Genomic DNA, 24,463 nt, shown 5'->3' on the forward strand with positions numbered 1-24,463 from the left:
CACTTCTGCTTTCCCCAAAGCATATCATCTCACTAAAGCCAGAGCTGCTTGAGAAGAACCCAGGAGGCATCACCTTTGTATCTGCAGCGAGCACCCATTCAGAAACAGCTGCCTTCTTTATAGGACAACACTTGGCTTGAAACCTCCCAACGTTTTGTGGAACCTTGCAATGCTTTGAGATTGAACATCGTCCTCACGGCAGCCATTTTGTGATTGGACCCACCCACCCAATGTCAGCCATTTTGTTGTGGAACCCATTACCACCTCTTAAAATTTCAAACGTGCTCACTGGTTCAACAAGGTTGGGCATCCCTTATATTGGGACATGGTTGGCAACCTGGTTTCTTGTAGGATCTAGTGTCTCTGGTGGGCCAGTGTTATTGATAAGAAACTCTTTAGGTTGGGGGGGCAAGAGAAGGCGTGTGTGAGAGAAATATCATAAACCAGGATGGGCTGTAGCTCACTGATGCCACATGGGACTGGTTCAAAAAGGAAATGGCAGGAGACAACCAATAGTATTCTGTTGTTAACTTCTTGGGACTTGTCTTGTACTAGGCTGTCTCTGGGTACCATTCTGGCTTTGTTGATCTGTTTCTTCACTTCACTGGGTGGATACTGTAATTCCAAAGAATGTCTGTTGTAAATTTCTCAAATGTGAGTCCCTGTCCAAGAAACCAGAGCAACTGTATTGTATCTGGAGTGGGCTCTAGGGCTTGAAACTTCCACTGGAATAAAATTTTGTTTTTCTTTAGTTAAGGTGCACCTATTTATGTCACCTATTTATGTAATCTGTTTATGCTGAATTAACTGTCATGTAAACATCTGTTTCAATGGATTTTCTCAGGAGTAAATGGAGCCTGCTTGCGGCTCTGATTATTTGCCTTCCCTGCTGTTCACGCCCCTTTCATTTAATACTGAAGTTCTAGAATGCAAAATTCTTCTTCTAGACATTATCGATCCACCCAGTTTCCTGTTTCCTTGTTTCCTCTTACCATTTAAATTCGCATCTGTTCATTTATGAGCACTTGGGTAGTTTCATTTAGTAAAATTAGGAGTGTCCATCTTTCCTAATCAAAACCTTGTCATTATAATCACCGAAGGCTGTGAAACAGGTAGAGAACATTAAAGTTACATGAATGGTGAAAAGGAAATTGCAATGCATTTAACATCCAGGCTACTTGTGCTGGCCTCCTGAAATAGTGTTTTGGAAACCTCTCTTGCACTGAATTCATTTGTTAACCATTTATTGTATAGCCTCAGTCAGTTTTGGCTGAACCATCAACAAATTGTCCTGCGTTGGTTTCTACAGGAAAGAACTATCAAACGCAGGCAGCATCCACACAGAGGTTTCTCTCCACCTCAGCTTTTGAACTGCAGTAATCTGTTTCTTGGGGGAGCATCTATGTGACAGCTTTCCCCATCTTCAGTACGTGCTTTCTCAAACCTGGTTCGGTATAATCTTTTTGGACAGTGTGTATTCAGAGCATATAAGCAACTGCATGGCAGGAAAGTGTTAGGGTTTTTTTAAAGGACCTACCCACATCAGCCCCATTTGCCTTCTGTCAGCCCCTTATGGCTACCTACTTACCCACATCATTGCTGGACGCCTTTAAAAATGGTAATAGCTATGGTGCTATAGTGCAATAATGTGACTATGATCTGCTGTGTGTGTGTGTAAGGTGCCGTCAAGTCACAGCTGACTGATGGCGACCCGGTAGGGTTTTCAGGGCAAGAGATGTTCAGAGGTAGTTTGCCACTGCCTGCCTCCGCGTGAGCTGAGAGAGTTCTGAGAAGGATTCTGACTGACCCAAGGTCACCCAGCAGGCTTCATGTGGAGGAGTAGGGAATCGAACCTGGTTCTCCCAATTAGATCCCGCTGCTCTTAACCAAGACACCATGCTGGCTCTACTGCTCTTATTAGCTTCTCAGAATTCCCAGCTTTCATTTTTCGGAAACAAAGTAAATCTCTAGCTCTTTTAATTGCCACCAAAAAGCCTAGAGGCTTTAAAAAAAATGAAAGCTGGGAATTCAGAGGAACTAGTAGATGGTGATCAAGGGTTATGATGTTATTGAGCTACAGCACAGCAGTTACCCCTCCCCCCAAAAACCCTCACACTGCCCTCCTATACATGATGGTGGGGAAAATGCAAGGATAACGGTGACTGCTGGAAGAAAGTGTGCCCCAAACTCTTGTGTGCACACTTCATTGCCAGTGTGAATGTCTCTGCAGCGATGACAGGGAGAGGAAATGAATTCACCCACACGCTCTTCACTCATAGGATTTCTGTTCTTTTAATTATACTCTGGTTTTCCCTCTATGCATTCTTTTTGAAGCCTACACAGGGCATGATACGCAAAACATGACCTTACCAGGGAGGGACTTATAAAAAGTTCCTAAAATTTGACTAGTAGATACATCTCACATAATATCGCCAATCTTGCATTTGCCTGACATCAGTCAACATCTGTTCCTTCATGAATTGTTTTCAGGTAACGACTCCCGAAACTGGTAACAAAAACTTTTATTGTTGGCTTCCAAATGCACGACCATTTCATTTCATTTCTACTACCTTGAACCAGGAAGTAACCCAATCAATCCTGCATAATTTCTTGATCCTTAGTGGGTTTACACTGTCTTCTGACTTGGGAGTCATATTCAAGTTCCAGCAGCACACTCCCACACGTGGTTATTAATGGAAATATGCAGTAAAACAAAGCCCTGATCCCTGAGGAATGACACTGGCCCCTTCTCTCTAATTTGAGATTTTTCCCCTTTGCAGTACAGTTAAAAAGAAGCTCTTTGAATAATCCGGATCCCAGGTTAATTTCTCCTGCCCCTTTCTCTGTTGAGCGCTACAATTTGAGTCCATTGTAAATGGCAAATCTAATTTGATGTGCATTTGTACTGGATCACATTCATAGTTGTTTTATTGTGGAATTCTTTGGAGTGTGTTCCAGATGGCAGCCTTTCCTCAGGGATCTCTGTCTGTTGACATGGATGATGATAAATATGGTTCCAGTTTTCAAGATGGTGCCTTCGAAGGCATTGCAGTTTTAAAGCTGGGATGCCCAATTTAAATTTGAATTTATTCTTGGGGGTCTGATAGCAGAACTTTACCAAAGATATGTGCTTTGTCTTGTTCTTGTGTGTGGAAACAATGGTTTTGTACATGCACTAAGAACTACTATAGTGTGGGGGCAAAGAGACTGAGATGTAACCCAGGGAGTCTGCAGTTCAAATCTCACTTCTGTCATGAGTTCACTAGATGGCCTGAGACAAGCCACTATCTCTCAGCCATAGGTCAGTGGTACATGCTTTGCATGCAGACGTTTGCAGGTTCAATCCCTGGCATCTACACTAAAAAAAAAAAAAAAAAGGAAAATAACTTTGTTCGGGGTTCTGGAGAGTTGCTGTCAGTCTGATACCATATAAGGTGGCATCATGAATCCATACGCAAACCCAAAGGAGATGCCACTGCATGCAGATCTGCTGATATGTCTTCCACCCATGCAGCACAATGCAGAAATCTGATGCGTGCAAAAAGGCAAGGGATCCGAGAAGATGAGAGAGAGGAGAACTGATCTACTACCAATGCACAAGGCTTTTGATCATGTAGATGAACACTAGCCAGGTAGGGTATCCACTTGTAGACCCAGCAGCTTAAGGTCACTCGCTTCTGAACCTAGATCCAAATGGCTATTTAAATCCAGACCACCAATGTGGATAACTCTCTTCTGCTGGTTTGTATGTCTGCCTCCTGTGCTTTCCAGCCCAGAGTACTGTTTGCTACGCAGTTGAAACACCTTATTAATTTTTTTCGCCTTGGGAAACATATAATTTTAAGACACATTATTCTGAAAACAGGGCTTAAAGGTTGTTTTTCCCTGATGCAAACTAAGGGTAACCAATTGCTTGTTCTTTTGTGCCCAAGATATAATGGCTTAATTTTAGGTTTTTGATAACCTATGATTTTAAAAAAGGGACATAAAGAGAAAAGGAAATATAAACTGAATGCAATATTAATCCCCAGAGAGGATCTAGGAGCCTGATCCTGTTTTGACCCACTGCAAACAGTGGCTCACTCAACATCCTCTAAAGGGGCATCCTACACATGGTCAATGGGAGCCAGCCTGCTTCAAGAAACCTCTTATTTGTTACAGGGGTCTGTAGTGCAGTCTGGGCCTGGTGGGGATGATAAGCAGCTCAAAGAATGAAATTGGGTAAGCAGCCAATTGAATTAAGGAACTAGGTCAACTGCCAATGGCAGCAGCTGTGTCAGTGCTAGGGAAGGATCAGGTCCCAATATTTGTATGAGGAGACAAATTATTTCATATTGATTGCAATGGTATCCTTTATACTAGATCTGATCAGCAACTATAACCATATCATCTTACACAACTCGTTTGTCAGTACAGTAAAATTAGCTTTAGCTTCTCATTGTTTTCCCCAGCTCAGTGACTTTCTCCACACTTATGAACTTAAATGCAGAAGCTTGTAGGTACAATTATGTAACATGACACCACAGGAAATGTCTTTCTCAAGGGCTGCAAGTCAAGTGCAGCAGGTGGGTTTAGTGCAAAAAAGCAATAATCCATATTAATTGGCAATAATAAGTGAGCTGCCTTTTCTAATAAGTGTCCTGCTCTATTAGTTCTGACTCTGTGATAACCTCTGATGCCCTCTTATCCTCTTCTTGCTCATGTACTCCCAAGTATTGCCATTTACCTATCTGTACTCGTTTCTGCCAGCCTGTTATTCATAATCCCCAAAGCACCAACTCCACCAGCAAATCCGTTTTGTCTAGAAACAGAGGTCATTTGTCTTGGACAGCCATTGGCAGTGTCAGACAACTGTTTCTGCATGATGGCTAATGACACTTTGTTGGAAGTTAAGAGGTCTTTCATGGAGATCATCTCGCCGGACATTCTGCGTCCATCTGTCTCACTCTCAATGACACCGTCTGACTCAATGGACATGTTGCGCTGGCTCGGAATGGTCCCCGGCACAACAGCGTTCCTTCGCGACCTGAAGAGTTTTCTTTGGCATCTCTGGCAGAACTTGCATTCCAGTTTCTTTAGTATCCAGTTGATGGACTGTTTGATGACAATGGAGATCACATTGAACAAGGAATAGATGCAACATACCCCCATGAGAATGAAGATGAAATTGCCAAATCGGTAAAGGCCCTGGCTGTCATACTGGGCATTCTGGCTACTGACCAGATCACCAAAACCAATAGTGCTGAAGGCCACAAAGCAAAAATAAAGGGAATCGAAGTAACTCCACCCTTCAATCGGTGTGTACATAGCAGAGGCACAACAGGAGATGATGAGGGATGCGAGGCACAAGATAAGCATGACGTAGTACACGGACGGTTTCCATCCTGCTAAGCTGTCCACTTCAGGATTCCCAGTGGTTTGCCGGGTGTCTTGGGGAAGGACTCCCTTCCTCCTTAGTTGTCTCTCATGGCAGGACTTCATGACATATGCTATGATGGTGATCAAGCGCTCTAGGAATAGGTTGAAGAACAAAATGGTCCCTGCACAGCCTACTAGGCCATAAAATATCAGGAAAAGCTTGCCTGCAATGGTGGCCGGTGTGGTCATACCAAAACCTGGAAGACAAAATTTGGGGGAAAGCACATGTAAAAATCATCAGTACTTCAGTACAATTCACGACACAGAAGATCTAGAAAGCTGGTCTATTGTAGTGGCGGTGTATGATTTGAGAAAATGCTTATTAAAATCTCAGATCCCCTGGGAACTCACAAAATGTTCTTGGGCTCATATTCACACCTGCAATATCAGGATAATAACAAATTATAACACAGTAAACTGTAGATTATTTTTCATTAGTCCATGTTGTGTTTTTCCAGGAATAAGCTGTGGTAGAAGGTGGCAAAAAACAGGATATTTGTGGTGACAAAACACCTTGAAAAACGGCCCTGTCTGAAAGACAGTCTAAAAATAATTTACCTTAGATTGTAGCCTATTGCATCAGAGAACTCCAAAAGTCCTGTGGCACCCTGAGTGAATGTGTTTTGACCAACTGTAGGGAAGAACCTAATGCTAATTAATTCCCCAGCCCAACTCAAGGTTTTAAACTTTAAAGTCCTAAACAACTCAGGTATCTCTGGGAACAATATTGCTGATGTGAACCTACTACTCTGGTCCAGTTGCTGTGTACACTGACTCACTGACCTAAAAGGTTTCACTTGTTCCTGCTGTGCTCACTGCAGGTTTTTTTTTTTTAAAACTCTCAAGTCCTCTTAGATCTCATCTCCACAGTGCCTGCTATTCTTGTCTTGACCTTAAACAAAAGACATTTTCTCTGGAAGAGTGATACAATATAAAGGCCTGAACTTGGAGGACAGACGTTTGGGTTCTGACTGACAGGGAAAGGGATCTGAGTGTTGTAACGGACCGCTCAATGAAAACGTCAATTCAGTCTGCGACAGCGGTGAAAAAGGCAAACTCAAATTTGGGGATTATTAGGAAAGGGACTGAAAATAAAACAGCCAATATCATAATGCTTTGGTACAGATCTGTGATGTGGCCTCATTTTGAATGTAGTGCACAGCTGTGGTTTGCTGCATCTCCAAAAAAGATATTGTGATTTGAGAAACGTGCAAAAGAGGGCAACCACAATGATTAAGGGCCTGGAGCACCTCCTCTGGAGTAGATGGATTACTGGTCTGATTTGGCAAGGATTGTATTATGTTCTTACTTTAAAACTGTGGACCTTGTGCTTTGCTGGAAAGCAACAGCAGGTTCAACAAGAGTCTTTTCACAGGGTGGTTTTCCTATAGTTTGAGTGCTCACCCGCAGTGTTTTTTTTCCTGAGGTTCCTCATATCCCTTTCCCCATTTGCTCTCTTTCCGAGTTTTTCTTTGTTTCTCCAAGCGTTCCCAAACCAGCTTTGATCTGATGTCACAAAGCGCAGAGAGATGATGAAGAAACCATGGAAGGACAACAAATGGCGTTAGGAAGCTGAGAGAAAAACCGCTACACATCAGCACCCAAGCGGCAGGAATACCTGTGAGTGAAAAGACCCTTACAAGGTTGAAATACTTTTCCCCCTCCTTTCTTTTTAACATCCAGCTTGACAAAGAGCTCTGGAGAACTCAAAAGCTTGCACACTGTTTTGTGATGTTTTGGTTGGTCCCAATGAAAAGTATTATATCACTTTCGGTTGAGGATAGCTACTTTTTATCTTAGATGTTATGACTCTACAGGAGAAGAGAATGTACCAAAATCCCTTTATTTTCCTAGACTACTATCCAAAGGCCAGTTCTTTGTCTAGCACCTCCTCTCTTTTTTTCAAGCTAGCTATACATTAAGTAACCTTCTTTAATATGATCTATCCAAGTCCCTTTATCTAAGAAATGCTAAGCAAGTTTACTCTGAGTCTTTGTCTGCTCTCTCCCCTTACGCATTCCTGCACTGCCGTGACAAAGATGTTCACATAAGGGTCAATATTAAGCCAAGTATATGAGATGTTATTACCCCAATGCATTCTTTTGAATGATGCTTTTAAATTCTGCACTCAAAAAGCCCAATCATTCACTATAAAGGAATATGTATACTGCCAGCTTTCTTTATGCCTGGCTTTATTCTAAAGATAGGTGTCTGTAACTTTTGATGGGCAGTGATGTAGGTCTCTATTGATGTCAGTGAATGCAGGTGTTACTGTGTTTTGTACATTGTTTCTTTTTCATTTTGATGGGGCATTATATTTAAATAGTAAAACCAACATGATCAGCATTCACTAAGCTTTCTTATAACCAAAGGAACACTGTTCCCACTTTTCTATACAAAACAGGTAGGCATCCACTGCTGAAAACATCAGATGCATAAGTATTGCAGACTGTGAAATATTGTAATGTTTATGCGTCTTACAAATCTTGATTGTTGTGACTGGCAGTGCAATCCTAAGCAGAGTTACACTCTTCTAGGCCCACTAACTTCAGTGGACTTAAGAAACCCATAACTTTGTTTATGTTTGCACTTCTGGGCCTATCAAATGGAAACTGACAAATTATCATTGGATCAGTAAATAGATGTTACTGTACCTTACAGACTGTACTTCCATTTCCAAACTCTTGTAATGCCTCAGCTTTAAGGCTTTGGCTAGTGGGAAGGGCAGAGAAATGACAATTACATCTTGATTTGGAAGAAAAGCAGAGATTCAAATAACTGTGAGTCTCTAATTGGATTAAGGCTTTTCCATGTTATTTCATCGCTTGTGTGCATGTATTGCATCAGATTTTGTTTCTTTTCTGTGTGTGTTTTGCTCCCTCTAGTGGTCACATTGATATTTCATTGCTGTATCACTGGCTTATCCCGAGCACTTTAAAAGTGCTGGAAAATAAGCTGGAGATACAGTGATGAAATATCAAAGCGACCAGTAGAGGGAGCAAAAGACATGCAGAAATGGAAAATGAAAAAAAGAAGAGGGAAAAACCTCTGGTGCTTTGCACTTTTTTCTGAAATGGAAAATGAGCCCATACAGTACAGGCACACGAGACAAAAATGAAATGAGGGGGAAGCCCTCAGCTGAATCTAGAAGATGAGTATTGCCATTTGGGAATCTGATGCAGGGTTAGGATTGTATTGCCTGGTTTAGGATATTCTTGTTTCCAGTTGGCTCTGTTTGTATGTTAGTAACGAGACATACATGCCCTCATCTGGACGGCAAAGGCTAGCTTGATCTCGACAGATCTCAGAAGCTAAGCAGTGTCAGTTCTGGTTAGTACTTGGATGGGAGACTGCCAAGGAAGTCCAGGGTTGTTACACAGAGGTAGGCAATGACAAACCATGCCTGCTCATCTCTTCCCTTGAAAACCCTCAGGGGTTGACAGCACTTTCCACCACCAAAAAGACACATATGGCAAGGTAACTCTCCAGCGTTATCTCATGAAAAGAAACCAGATCTCATAACCCTCCCCCCCCCCCAATTTCTACCACTCAGGGAAAATGGGGGTCTGACCTTTCTTTCATAGCAATAAACCATCAGCAAATCCTCTCATATTAAAATATATTAGTGTAATTATTTTAATTCATGTTAATATCCTCTTGTAAGGTTTGCATGATGAAGGTGCCCCTTCATCCTTTTGTTTAGGTAAAGAAAAATCACGCTGACATTTACATGTTGGGCTATTTCAAAAAAAGATTTCGAGTTTCAAAGGCATACACACTTGTGCTTTTTGTAAGCATCTGTTGTACTTTGGACAGGGCACAGAGACACTTGACAACTGGCTAATTAGCTGCTCAATAAAGTGAAAACCCAAACAAACAAAAATCTCCCAGCAGTGGACAAAACCCTTTTGCCTATTTATTTTCACTGTCAGCCCACAGATAAATTAAAAGTATTGAAATAAAAGGAAATTAAGTCAGCTAAAGGTATGGAGAGGTTGCAAAGCTCTTGTCCTTCTAAAAGGTGAAAAAATAAGGAGGTGAAGACATCCTTCTTTTTCACAAATGCAGAATGGTTAATGCTAAGCTTTACTCCTTTTATTTCACAGAAAACGAGTTCATTTGAATTACAGTCTTAAGAACATCAGATGAGGCCTTCTGGTTCACACCAGTGGTCTCTCTAGTCCAGAATCCTGTTTCACAGTAGCCAACCACCTGCCCTGGAGCATCCACCAACAGAGCACAGAGGCCAGGGCCTTCTGATGTTGCCTCCTAGCACTGATATTCAAATTGCTGCCTCTGTATATGGAGGTTCCCTTAGCTTACCATGGCTAGCTTTAGAAGGTAGCCATGTTGGCCTGCCGTAGAAGAGCTACAATTGGATGAAGGGAGTTTTGACTCTCAAAAGCTTATACCCTGAAAATCTTGTTGATGGTGCTCAAGGACTCGAATCTAGCTCACCATGGCTAGTAGCCATTACTATCCTCCATGAATCTGTATAACACCCTTTTAAATACATGTACACTCATGGCCACCACTACACCCACTGGTGTAGTGAAAAACTGGAAGTGACATCATTGCACCAGGACAGTGCTCTAGGATCTGCCCAAAATTCTATAGTTTAACCATACCATTTTGGATGAATCCTAAAGCATTGCCCCAATGCTATGACAGCAATTCCAGTTTTGCACAACAAATAACATCACGATAGGGTGACATTTGGTGTTCACCCTTTCCCCCCAGTTGGCCTGGGAAGTGCCAGTGGGGAATTGTCTGGAGGTGTCCAGCCAGGTTCGGAGACTTGGGCCCCCATCCTCCCTCCAGAAGGAACTACAGCTCTCATCCAAATTAGGCCCCATATAGCTGTTTTTTATAGTTAAAGAAAATGTTGTAACATCCTCTTGCTCTCATAAGGGTTGTTAAACATTTCCTTCTTTCCTTTTAAATTAAAAAAAAATTCTACCACAATTCTGGCTTGTACGTGTGTTTGTTTGGTTTTTCCTTCTCTGTGTGATGTTACTATGCTGCAACCTTTAGAGGTAAACACACAAAGGCAAATACGAACCAAGCTGATTTTTACTGACATATTTTGTATAGCAAGCAAATGAAAAGCACTGCATGTTGGCTGGCACTGCAGAAGGAAGTGAGTTAGTTATAAAGTTTCACACATTCACCCTCCTACGTATGAATTATGCAGCGACAGTCGACATGTGAAGAGATTTAAAGGGGTTATTATGGGGCAGCTGCACCTTGAAAAAATAATCTTGAGTCTGAATGAATGTTTGAGGATGTCACAGGATGGGGGTATAGGAGAGAATTTATTCATCGGCTACATTTATTAACTACTTCAATATACAATATTCAAAGCAGTTAACAACAAACATAAAACTAAAATCACAACTATAATAGTCTCTCTGCATTGCTATTTCTGTTTATATGGACCTTTTTAACATGGGAAAAAACATTTAAAACATTCAAATCCACTACCTGAACTCCGAAGTGGTAAAGTCCACTCTACCACCTCAAGGCTCTGCTACTTCATTCTCCAGCATGTGTGAATCAGTCCTGAAACTGCAATAAATCCATATTAGGAATAGCTTTCTTGCAGTGAGCTCGTGTGGAAACCCTTGGTAACACAACTAATTATTAGTCTAAGACTCCTGCAGCTCAGCTAGAGATTTTGCCTGCGCCTGCCTTGCTCTTCCTTCCAGCTAATCCTCTTATGAATATTAACACTATTACCCCTTTGGGGCCTCCCGGTAAATTGATAAAATCAGTACATGAAATGTCTTGGAGTTATTTCGTATGTCAAGTTTTTTGCACCAAGTTCTAACTGTAACTATTGACATGAAAAGTATCACAACACAAATCAATTTTGATCCATTCACTCTAAAAAGTGGACCTGTTTGAAAACCCTTTCAAGATGGACCCTTTTGGTGGTCCCTCATTAAGTTCAGCTGCACTCTAAAAAGTGTTTTTTTTAATGCCTCTGCCATACAGTTATAACTTATAGTTATAAGTTATTTCCTTACATTGTTCTGTAGTTTTCCACAGTGAGTCCCACTGAGGAAAGGTTTATTAAGATGCATTAATAACAGCAATAACAATAATAATATTGAGATGTATTAATAATCCACAGAGGAAAGAGATTATCAATTAAGAGTGCCCGTGCATGGTGGGCAAGCTTCTGCTCTTGGCCCCAATCACCTCCCCTCAAGAAACTGAGGATCAGGAGAAAAAATGGTTAGAAAATGGCCTCTACAGCAAAATTCTAGGAAATTTGCCATGTCTCTATTGACCGTAAAGATTAGGGCAAATTCCTAGAGCATCACCTGGAAGTGACTTCATATCCTCCCCACACTTGGCACCCTGCCTAGCCACTGCTCCCCAAATCTCCCAGAATTTGCTGAAGTTGTGCTGGCAATCCTTGAATCAATTCAAGAATAAAAATATCCTGTGATTAAAAAGGTAAATGTACAATAACAACATAATAGCAACAATGTGCCCCCTAGTCAACTGTAAAGAAAAAAGTTAAGGACATAAGGGCCCTGGCTGCATCAGACCAGTAGTCCATCTATTCTAGCTACTTGTTTCACCCAGTGACAAACCAGGGTAGAATCACAGAATCATAGAGTTGGATGGGACCACCAGAGTAATCTAGTCCAACCCCCTGCACAATGCAGGAAATACACAACCACCTCCCCCCACACCCCCAGTGATTCCTACTCCATGCCCAGAAGATGGCAATATCTCCCCCAGGATCCCTGGCCAATCTGGCCTGGAGGAAAATTGCTTCTTGACCCCAAAGTGGCGGTCTGCATTACCCTTGGCATGTAAGAAAGGGACACGAGAGCCAAACACTGACGAAACCCTTCCTGCCCTCCCTCTCATGATCTGCTTAAATTGACAGAATCAGCATTGCTGATAGATGGCCATCTAGCTTCTGCTTAAAAACCTCCAAAGAAGGAGAGCCCAACACTAGGGCTGTTGATTCGGTAAAAACTGAAACAAAACAATACCGAATAAATGCCATTTCGGTAAATTTCTGGTTCGGGTTTACCAAATCAGCAAAATCCAGGAGGTTGGCAAAGCCGAATTTGCCATTCCCAAAAATTCGGCTTTATTAGGAATGCCTTTCTGCAGCTCTTGCGGAAGCATTTTTGCAGGTAGATGTCCCAAATTTTCAGGGTAGCTTGAACGGACTCTCCTTGCAAGAAACCCCAAGTTTGGTGAAGATTGGGTCAGGGGGTCCGGAGTTATGGGGTCTGGAAGGGGTCGCCCAATCCTCCTCCTTTGAAATGCATTCACAAAGTGGCTGTGTTCAGAATCTTTAGTGTGATCTTTGCAATGTATCTTTGAAAAGTTTGCTCCGTGCCTCCACAGAGATACAACGTATCTACATTGTATCTACATTGTCATTGAGCTTCCTGACTGAACATGGATTTGAACCCAGGTCTTAACCTGACACTCTAACCACTTCACAGTAATGCTTGTCAGATTAATTGCCTCAGATCAACCTGCAGAACCTCTAGATAGTCTGTCAAACCTACGGAATCCAAAGTCCAGTTTCTTTTAGATGCAACTTAAAGATGCTTCCCCTACAGTTCCATCTTCCTTTCTGTCTGCGGGAAGATCCATAAATACCTTCTTTTAGTCACAGGCAATGAAGAGGGTGACATGCAAATCTCATGTTTTGTTTGACACTTTCGTGATTATAAGCTCCCCAGCCCTAGTGGCTGCTATATGCTATGAACAGCAACTCCTAGAGTTTTTGAGTAACACTCCCCTGGCAATAGTTCTAGCATACTTAATTATTTTAAAAAATTAGGGAATGTCTGGCACTGACAGGATGGTTTGGGTGCAGCGATCTCTTTAGCTTCATTGTTTAACATTTTAGATCCATTCTGTCTCACAGGAGATGTTTATACCAGTGCAACTGGGTGCTGGCCATGAGTAATAATTATATTAATTGTATTTATATACCTCTTGTCACCCAAAGCAGCTTACATCGTTCCTTGCTGCTTTGCTTTATCCTCACAACGACCATGTGAGGTAGGTTAGGCTGAGAGTCACCGGCCCAATATAACCCCGTAAGCTTCCACTGCACAGTGAAAATTTTAACCTGGTTCTCCCAGATCGTCTTGACACTCTAGCCACTATAATAAAACAATTCATTTTTTGTTTTATTGAAGAAAAACTCCAGAGTCAGGCTGCTGTGATAGAGGAAAATAATCTCATCATAGACTGTTTTATATTAGGTTTTTTTTTTTTTTTTGGCTTTCGTACAAAATGTACCATTTTCTCTAGGTGGAGACATTTTAATTTGATGTAAATAAAGTCCACCCAGTATGATTATAGAAAAACCTTTCACAAGAGGAAAATCAACATCCCTTGGAACCAGTGGCAGATCTGAACCAACAGAGAAACCATTGCCAATATAAACATACTTTGTCCCCCTACCTTAATCAAAATGGAGCCAGCTAAACCACCAATTCCATTTAATGAAGCAAAATGCAACATGCAGCTGGAGAAATTGGAGTGCAATTATATCCACATTACTGTGTTACTGGAAAATAGCAACATCACATGACGACAGGTGCTTGATTTTGATTTGCACTTTGAGGAGTGAAAAAGAGTCGGCTCCAAATTAGCACCATTTTTTCCTGTAGATTCAAGCAGAAAATGTTATCTATTGAATAGCTCTTTCCTATTGAATAGGTCTTCCCTGGAGGAGAATGTTACAGATACCGTGGACTGCCAAAAAAACAAATCAGTGGGTTATAGACGAAATCAAGCCGGAACTGACCGTAGAAGCTAAAACGACTAAACAGTCACATTATGAGAAGACAAGAGTCACTGGAAAAGGCAATCATGCTAGGAAAAGTGGAAGGCAGCAGGAAAAGAGGAAGACCCAACAAGAGATGGATTGACTCAATAAAGGAAGCCACAGCCCTCAGTTTATAAGACCTGAGCAAGGCTGTTAAAGACAGGACGTTTTGGAGGACATTGATCCGTAGGATCGCCATGAGTCAGAAAGCAACTTGACGGCACTTAACACAGACACACAGCTCTTCCCTACATCAGTGGTAGGGAAGAGCTGTGTGGGCTGCAGACCCTGAAGGGTTGTGTGGAGTTGTTGCAAGGGGTCTGCAAACACCTTCCGCTTGGGCAGATTTTGGGTTTCCCCCATCTGTGCCTTTCCCTGGGCTCACCTCCATGGTGGTCATGACCCCCCTCCCCATGACCCCCCTCTGTGTAGGGCCAGCCAGCTGCCAGTGGAGCTTTACACACCAGTTCAGTGTAGTTACACCTCCCCAATGGGATCCGCCTACTACAAGTCCCCATGTAGGCAAACAGCATCAGACCAGTGCAGCCGGAGGCCCCCAATTGTGCACCAGCCCAATCAGGTGTCTTGGCTACTCACAAGGAGAACCTTTCCTCCTGAGAGCCCTTGGTGAGGTGTATTGGCTTCCCATGCCCCCTTCCAGCTCTGGTAACAGCTGGACACACCTGTGCCTTGAATGGAGGAATGGGATGAAGCCCTTTAACATGCCGCTGTTCAGCCAATGCAACAATAATCAACACTAGGCTCAGTTCTACACATATATTCAAAAGGAGACAGTCAATACAAAAAGTAGTGCAAGCAATATCTACAAGTGAGCGATAGTAAACAAGGGAACATAGTACAACAAGTATCAAAGAACAATATATACAAGAAATCTATGTCTAATGTTTCCCTTTGAGTCCTTAAGACTTTCCTGTTATGATGTCAGTATTTGTAAGAGCTGGTCCAAGAAGTGGAAAAAATTCCTGTAGATTTTTATATAGGGTCCGTATCGGGAATCGGACTCTTTAATCCGCTGGCCGTGTGCTGCGGGAAATTCAAACGAAGACCAAGCTGGCACTTAATATACAATACAATACAATACAAATCATACAATCATAGAATTGGAAGGGACCACAAGGGTCATCAAGTCCAACCCCCTGCACGATGCAGGAAATTCACAACTACCTCCCTTCCCCACACCCCCTGTGACCAGAAGATGGCCAAGATGCCTCCCTCTCATCACCTGCCTAAGGTCACAGAATCAGCATTGCTGACAGGTGGCCATCTAACCTCTTCTTAAAAACCTCCAGGGAAGGAGAGCTTACCACCTCCCGAGGAAGCCTATTCCACTGAGGAACTGCTCTAACTGTTAGAAAATTCTTCCTAATGTCTAGATGGAAACTCTTTTGATTTAATTTCAACCTGTTGGTTCTGGTCCGACCTTCTTGGGCAACAGAAAACAACTCGGCACCCTCCTCTATATGACAGCCCCTCAAGTACTTGAACATGGTTATCATATCCCCTCTCAGTCGGCTCCTCTTGGGCTAAACATACCCAGCTCCTTCAACCTTTCCTCATAGGACTTGGTCTCCAGACCCCTCACCATCTTTGTTGCCCTCCTCTGGACACGTTCCAGCTTGTCTACATCTTTCTTAAATTGTGGTGCCCAAAACTGAACACAGTACTCTAGTTGAGGTCTAACCAGAGCGGAGTAAAGCGATACCATCACTTCGTGTGATCTGGACACTATACTTCTGTTGATGCAGCCCAAGACTGCATTTGCCTTTTTAGCTACCGCATCACACTGCTGACTCATGTTGAGTGTTTGGTCTACTAAGACCCCAAGATCCTTTTCACACACACTACTGCTCAAACAAGTCTCTCCCATCCTATAATTATGCATTTGATTTTTCCTACCTAAATGCAGAACTTTACATTTGTCTTTGTTGAAGTGCATTTTATTAGTTCTAGCCCACTTCTCCAGCCTGTCAAGATCATCCTGCACCTTGGCTCTGTCTTCTACTGTATTTGCTACCCCTCCCAATTTAATATCATCTGCAAATGTAATAAGCATCCCCTCTATGCCTTCATCCAAATCATTTATAAAGATGTTGAACAACACAGGGCCCAGCCCACCTAACAATAATAGGATCTAAACCACATTTTCCCAATCAAATGGAAACGTCTTCCAGGTAACAGACGCTTTCACCAATAATGGCTTCTTCAGCCTTGTTACTTTCTTACTGCTACATAGTAGTCTGTGAGTTGATTCTTGCCTATGTAATGGTCGCTTGCGCTTTCTGAGTCAATGGCTTCCTTGTGGGTCTGTCAGTTGGCTTCCCTGGCCCCTCCCATATCTCCATTGGCCCAGGAAGGCCCAGGGCTACATCCAGGGTCTCCAGCTCCGAGTTGGGAAATAGCTGGAGATTTTTTTTGGGGGGGTGGAGCCTGAGGAGGGTGGGGTATGGAGAATGGAGGAACTTCAATGCCAAAGTCCAATTGCCAAAGCGGCCATTTTCTCCAGGGGAACTGATCTCTGTCAGTACATAACAATCTGTGTATCAGGGTCTCTGAACTCCCTCCTGCGGAAGAAAGTGGGGTGATGGGAGCATGGGGAGCCAGCATGGGGGATGAACATAAGGAAAGGCCCTGCTGGATCAGACCAAGGTCCATCAAGTACAGCAGTCTGTTCACACAGTGGCCAACCAGGTGCCTCTAGGAAGCCACAAACAAGATGACTGCCGCAGAACCATCCTGCCCGTGTTCCACAGCACCCAAAATAATAGGCATAGGAGAAGTGATGGCATTTCACTTCTCCTGAAAGCCCTAGTAGTAGTATGAGGAGTAGTATTAACTGTAGTCAGTGTGTGTGTGTGTGTGTGTGTGTGTGTTAAGTGCCGTCAAGTCGCTTCTGACTCATGGTGACCCTATGAATCAGTGTCCTCCAAAATGTCCAATCTTTGACAGCCTTGCTCAGATCTTGCAAATTGAGGGCTGTGGCTTCCTTTATTGCAGGGGTGGGGAACCTTTTTCCTGCCTAGGGCCATTTGCTCATTTATAACATCGTTCAGGGGCCATAACCAGGTATAGATCTCCCAGCGGCGGGGGGGGGGGGGAGAGGCTAGGGTTGCCAGGTCTCCACCCACCACCTGGAGGTTGGCAACCCCAGGGGAGGCCACGCAGAGAAGGCCTGGAGGGCACCCCCGCTCCCTCTCCCTCCCAGGCGGGAGGGCAGCCAGCGGTGGGCCCTGAGCAAATGAGGTGCCGGGGGGGGGGGGGGCGCAGCCCGCAGCGGATCCTCAGGGAAGGAAGGGAGGAAGGAAGGAAAACAGAGAAATGGAGGGGGAGAAAGGAGAAAGAGTGACACACACACATGGCAGCACACGCAGCCCACGTAACCGGGCCCCAGCCTCCACGCCCTCCCACCCCGAGTCCACAAAAGGCCCTCCAAGCCCGATCGGTTCCGCCGCCGGGAGCCACCAGCCTCTCCCCCCTCACCGCTTGACAGGCGGTGAGAGGGGCTTACAGTGTGCCATGGCGTTCTTGCATGCCGCGACTGTAGGGGGCAGCCTTGGGGGAAACGTCCCTCCCCCTTTTCTCGCCGACCAACAGTCGTCGAGAGGAGGTCCAAAGGGCGCCGCGGCCCCAGAAACACCCTCGGGGAGGGCCGCGCTGTGCTGCGCCTCCGCAGCTGGGCCCTGGAGCTCCCGAGGGCCATTGAAAATGTCCTTGGGGCCGCATACAGCCCCTGGGCTGGACGTTCCCCATCCCTGCTTTATTGAGTCAATCCATTTCTTGTTGGGTCTTCTTCTTTTCCTGATGCCCTCAACTTTTCCTAGCATGATTGTCTTTTCCAGTGACTCTTGTTGTCTCATGACGTGACCAAAATACGATAGCCTCAGTTTAGTCATTTTAGCTTCTAGGGTCAGTTCAGGCTTGATCTATTACCCACTGTTTTTTTTTTTTTTTTTGCAGTCCACAGTATCTGTAACACTCTCCTCCAACACCACATTTCAAAGGAATCTTTCTTCCTATCAACTTTCTTCAATGTCCAGCTTTCATTACTGTTACAATAATAATAATACAATTCAACAAAATTTGCTTTTTGTCCTGTTGTCAGTGGATAGGCTGAATATTGGTCCCTGTTTTCTTTCTGACTTCTTTTAATTATTTGAAAGCTGTTGGCACAGGCTTCCACAACCTTTTCTACAAGCCACGAACACCTGTGGCTTCCTTATTACGGTATATATAATCCTCAAATAAAACCATATAATCCAGATCAATCTAACATCTGTCAAAGTGAAGGATACATCCACCAGGAAGCTGGACCTCTTGTCAGTGATATTTTGGTCAACCTAGCTCAATATCATTTACTCTGATAGTGGTTCTACAAGGCTTCAAGTAGAAGTCAGTTTCAGACGGTTAATGATATGTTCTGAAGGTGCCAAGGACTGAACCTCAGATGCGATACCAGAGTTACATGATCTTTTAATCTGGTAACTTTCTTCTTGAACTGTGCCATCCAGAAAGGAATACAATTTACTAGGTAAGGACTTGCCAGTGATGTAACAGGTACATGTGAGGCCTTTGCCCTTGCTGAGTTTCATTTCGTTTGCTTGTTTTAAAAATGTATTTGCCCAAAGGAGTATTCAAGGCACTGACATCCTTCTGAATTTGCATCATGTTTTCAAAAGTGTTTGCAATTCCTACCAGCTACGTTTTACTCCCAAATGTGAAAACTCTATTGCATTTACACGATGATTAATGAGAGGGCTCTCACAAGAAAAATGTTATAACTCCCCGGATTAAAATATAATGCTAAAGAGCTCATTTATCACAACAAGTACAGTACAGGAGAGTTTTACAACAATACTTGATCCTAAAATTATCTCTTGTTCAACAGCTTGTTTTAATGGGGAGGGAGGGCAGCATGTTATAGCCCAATCTTGTTAGATCTTGGAAGCTAAGTACTGTCAGCCCTGGTTAGTATTTGGATGGGTTACCACCAAGGAACACCAGGGTTGCTATGCAGAGGAAGGCACTGGCAAACCACCTGTTAGTCTCTTGCCTTGAAAACCCCATAAAGGGTTGCCATAAGTCAGCTGCGACAGCATGATGCAAATCCCAGTGAGCACACAGAACACACGCTGAAATGTCCCCTTTCTCTGTTTTATCTGTAGTTCCGTACAGTTGAGCAGATTGCCTGGTTGACTCCAAAGATTCACTGCTAGGTCACACAACTGTGCCCAAGATTGCTGAAAATTCCTTCAGGACTTTAATTGTAAATAGCACTGAGAAGTGGCCTAGCTCCCTGCTGGGAAATGTCCCTCACTTCGGCAGACACTTGATTGTTATTAAATTCTGTGTTTGCCACATTTCTCTCTGCAGGCTGCTGTTTTCCGAGGGGTTCAATGGCTCATGGAGGTTTTTCTCTGCTTTGGTTTCTGAACTGCAGCTTGTTTGTCTGTGTGTGAAACCATCACAAGATGCCATGCTGTAACAGTCATTTCCCCATTCTTAGTACTCTTTCCCCTCAAACTGGCTTCACTCCAGTCTTTTTGGGAACAGACCCAGACCCTTATCACATAATCTGGATGGGAAGTACATATTTTCTTACATTGGTGCCATTTTCCTGTCATCAGCCCCTTGAGGCTACCATTTCCCCTGCTGTGCCATTAGAGGGCTTTCAAAAAAGAAAAACGGTAATAGTTATAGTATTCTAATGATACAGCAATTATAGATTTTTTAAAAAGGCCTTCAAAAAGTCCTCTGGTGAAAGCTGCTCAGAAAAAGACCTTAATCCCATTGTTCCTTTGCAAATCTATGTACGAAGAATCAACCCCTTACCTCTTAAGTGCTAAATTTCAAGACATTCAATGAACAGAAGATGGCTTGGAGTGGAATAGATCAGCACAAGGAGCTAAGTGTGAGGAGGGAGGAGCAAGCAGTAAAAATGAAAGTAAAACCTTTAGAGAAGAACACAAGACTTTGTGTAGAAAACCATGATTTAAATCTAGTCTTACTGACTAGTGATTTAAATCGATTTGATTTAAATCAAATCCACCCAGTTTTTACCACAAATAGCAGAGCGTCCTTACATCACCAGCAATGTGATGACATCACTTCCGGTGTTACCAGCAGCACAGGCCTAGGCCTCCTTTTGCTGCCAGTAAGACCCCCACCAGCCAGTTGGTCAGCACTGGGGAAGGGCCCCCCAGAGTGGGGGATCCGCCACCACCAGCAATCCAACCATGCAGGCCCCATGATCCCAAACATAGTGTTTTTGGCATTCAAAGAGGATCCATTCCTCATCACATGAAAAAGTGGCTGGATCCAACCCTGAGGATTCTTGCAGTTTGTGATGCTTCCCCCTGGCTGGCCCTGAAGCCTGTCCTTTGCCTGGTGGGTGGGTGGGTGTCAGCCCCTGAGCTCTCCAGGCCTCTGAATGAGAAGAATGGGAAGGTTGTACCACCTGGTAGTCCTCTCCCTCCTTCTCAATCTGCTGTCACAGGCCAGAGGCAGGATCCCTCACTTCTTCCCCAGCCTGTTGTGGGAAGTGCCTTATATGGGTTGGGTTTGGCCCCGCCTCTTCCCCAACATCCCCCAATCCCTGGCCCTCTAGATGGTCTAGCCTGTCAGAACAGGTTTGAGCTGGTTCCTTCCTTTCTGCTCTCTCCGTGATAGGTCCCTCCTGGGACTGCCTATAGCCTATGATTGGCTGATTTGGGAGGTCTACCAGAGAGGAAATTGCCACCAACTGGGCCGGCTTTCTGCAGGCCTGCCCAGCGACTGCCTCCTCCCCACTGGCCTCCTGCTTGTCTTCATGATGCGATGGTGCCCTTCTTGTCTTCTGGGGCCCCTGCTAGCTGCAGTGAGTTTGGGGCTGCCACTCTTGTAGCCCCCCATCATTTGCTTTGCCCTTGGGCGTGGCTGCTGGTGGTGGGCCCATGCCCGGACATAGTTACTGTACAATCCTGTCCTTGGGTTGCATCCACTATAGCAGGCATGGGGAACCTCAGGCCCAGGGGCCATATGCGGCCCCTAAGGACATTTTTTGTGGCCCTTGGGAGCTCCAGGGCCCCAGGTACCTCCCTGAGGGTGTACCTGGGTCCATGGCTTGCAGGTGTGCTGTGGTGCCCTTTGGACCTCCTCTCGCTGACTGATGGCTGTTGGCTGGCGAGAGGAGGGAGAGGGACGCTTCCCCCAAGGCTGCCCCCTATAGCCACAGCGTGCAGGAACGCCGGGGCACACTGTAAGCCTCTCTTGCTGCCTGTCGGCTGTTGAGCAGTGGTGGTGGGGGGAAGAGGCCCGTGGTTCCCGGCGGCAGAGCTTGCACGCAGGAGCCGATCGGGCTTCAGGGGGCCTTTTGTGGACTCTGGGGCAGGGAGGGCATGGAGCCTGGGGCCAGGTCGCATGGGGCCGGCGGGTATGGGTGTGGAGGGGGAAGGCTTTTCTCTCCCCCTCTCTTTCTTTGTCTCCCTCTGTCCTTTTCTTTCTCCCCCTCTTTCCATTTCTTTCTCCCTCTCTCCCTTTTCCTTTTTCTCTGTTTTCCTTCCTTCCTCCCTTGCCGATTGACCACGGACTGCGCCTCCCTGGGGCCTCGTTTGCTTGGGACCACCGCTGGCTGCCCTCCCGCCTGGGAGGGGGGAGAGGACCGGGGGAGCCCTCCAGGCCTTCTCTGCGTGGCCTCCCCTGGGGTTGCCAACCTCCAGGTGGTGGCCGGAGATCTGGCAACCCTAGCCTCTCCCCCCCCCACTGGGAGATCTATACTTGGTATGGCCCCCGAATGATGTTATAAATGTGCAAATGGCCCTTGGCAGGAAAAAGGTTCCCCACCCCTTACTATAGCAAGCCCTGGGACTCAGCCATCTATCTAATTTTGCTTTGCAAGGTTTGTATTATAAAGTGTGTTAGGATGCAACTGGGGGGGGGCATCACGAAATAAACAGTGCCCACATATGATTTGCATTTATTAAGCACTGCTAAGTGAATACAACAAATGGTATGATTTCTGGAAAAAGCATTAATGTACAATAGACCAAGTACTGGAATGTATCTCGACTGTACTAATTACGTTGAACCTGTGTGTGTGTAAAGTGCTGGGGTTTTCATGGCAAGAGACTAAGGTGGTTTGTCAGTGCCTTCCTCTGGATACCCCTCAGGATACTTCTGTATGTTATATGAAGTGCTGAAAGAGAAGTGCTACGGAGTCCCTCTTGTCATGCTTCCACCACACCACCTGAAGGAGCTGGTCATGAGCTCCAGATGTGGGGGCAATCGAGTATATTCTCATGTGGGAGAGACTCACATTACAGCAGAAGTGCAAAATTAGGAAGTGCACCTCATTCAAGCATCTATGGTATTTTTGCTACTTCTTGTACTGTCTAAAGCGTCTCTCTGTTCATCATGGTGCAGTGGTTACGGTGTTGGATTAAGGTCTGAGGGAAGGAGGTTCAAATCCCCATCCGCCTAACCTTGTTTATAGAATGAAGTTGTAAGAGCAGTGGTTTGGAGTGGTGGACTCTGATCTGGAGAACCGGGTTTGATTCCCCATTCCTCCACATGAGCGGCGGAGGCTAATCTGGTGAACTGGATTTGTTCCCCCACTCCTCCACATGAAGCCAGCTGGGTGACCTTGGGCTAGTCACAATCTCTCAGCCCCACCTACCTCACAGGGTGTCTGTTGTGGGGAAGGGTAGGTGGTTTGAGTCTCCCTTAAGTGGTAGAGAAAGTCGGCATATAAAAACCAACTCTTCCTCCTCCTCTTCCTCCTCCTGGGTGACCTTGCATCAGTCACCCTCTCCCAGGTTAGCCTACCTCACATTTTATTTTTTATTTAATTACACCCCCTTCCTCCATTTAATTCTCACAAGGACAATCTTGTGAAGTAGGTTAAGGCTGAAAGTGTGTGACTGGCCCAAGGACACTCCCGAGCAAACTTCCACAGCACAGCAGGGATTTTAACCCGATCGTAGTCTGACATCCTAACCACTACACAATGCTGGCTCTCACAGGGTTGATGTAAGGATAAATGGAGTAGGGGAGAACAATATACACCACGTTGAGCTCCTTGAAGGAAGGCGGGGGGATAAAAATGTACTACATAAATACATATGCGTGTCCAGGCTACGTCCTTGTCGTCATGGAGTTGATGCTCTGAGAGAGGATGTCTGAAGCTGAGCCATCACCACTGAAAAAGCCTAATCTCCTGTTGTTACCCACTTCACTTCAGCAGATGGGAACACACGGAGCAGGGCTTTAGATGCTGAATTTAGTTGATGGGCAAATTTGAGACAGGAAAATGTAACTTCATTCTGTAAATAAATAAAATTCCAAAACTCAGAAACATTATGGATATTCTGCTGTTTTCACTTCTTGGTGAAGCTGCAACACTGGGAAAGGAAATAATGGCGTGCACCTGTAACAGTCTAGAAAAGGCAGTGTGAGAGAGTGTTGTGCAGTGCTTAGAGCAGGGGCAAGCAATGGTTTTAGCCCAAGATCTTAGGGATCTGCCTAGAGTTCTCTCAGCCCCACCTACCTCATAGGGTGTCTACTGTGGGGAGGGGAAGGGAAGGTGATTGTAAGCTGGCTTGATTCTCCCTTAAGTGATAGAGGAAGTCGGCATATAAAAACCAACTACTACTACTCCTCTTCCTCCTCTTCTTCTTCTTCCCCTTTGTAGTATAAAAACAATGAGCTGCCCGCCATCTCCTCAAATCTCACCTCAACTACAATGTCTGTAAGGAGATCTTAGGCATGCCACATACGTTTGGCCTCACTCCCTCCTCTAGGCAATCTGTGGATAATTAAATAAGCCAGTGTGGTGTAGTGGCTAGTGTCGGACTAGGCAATTCCAAGTTCAAATCCCCACTCTGGTAGCCAGTCATTCTTTCTCAGTCTAACCTTACTCATCTGACTGCAAGGATAAAATGGAGGAAAGGAAAATGATGTAAACCACTTTAGGTTACCATTGGGGACAAAAGTAGCATACTGCTATCTCAATAAATAATACCAGCCTAATTTACAGAGTAGTTACCGGTATACAAATTAGTGTGGTGATGTCTGTGAAGCCCTATGAATACTGAAGGGACGCTAGAAATGCTAAGAGTTCTTATTGTTGACATCAGGGCTTTTTGTGAGGCCGTACTCACTGGTATGGAGTACCAGCATCTTTTTTGGGGGGCCCAAAGCCCTGAAGGGGAAACTGGGGGAGATCAGTAC

At 44.6% G+C, this 24,463-nt stretch overlaps 1 protein-coding gene across 1 annotated transcript in view; it reads right to left on the reverse strand.

Moving 5' to 3' along the window:
- Window positions 1–4,722: 4,722 nt before the first annotated feature.
- The window catches only part of KCNK13 (potassium two pore domain channel subfamily K member 13), a 67,088-nt gene continuing 47,347 nt past the window's right edge, over window positions 4,723–24,463 (reverse strand). Inside the window, exon 2 of the mRNA XM_056851837.1 lies at window positions 4,723–5,615. Within this exon, the coding sequence (XP_056707815.1) occupies window positions 4,723–5,615 (893 nt within the window). The remainder of the gene's footprint in view (window positions 5,616–24,463) is intronic.

This window comes from Euleptes europaea, chromosome 6 (assembly GCF_029931775.1).
Source record: "Euleptes europaea isolate rEulEur1 chromosome 6, rEulEur1.hap1, whole genome shotgun sequence".
NCBI lineage: Eukaryota > Metazoa > Chordata > Lepidosauria > Squamata > Sphaerodactylidae > Euleptes > Euleptes europaea.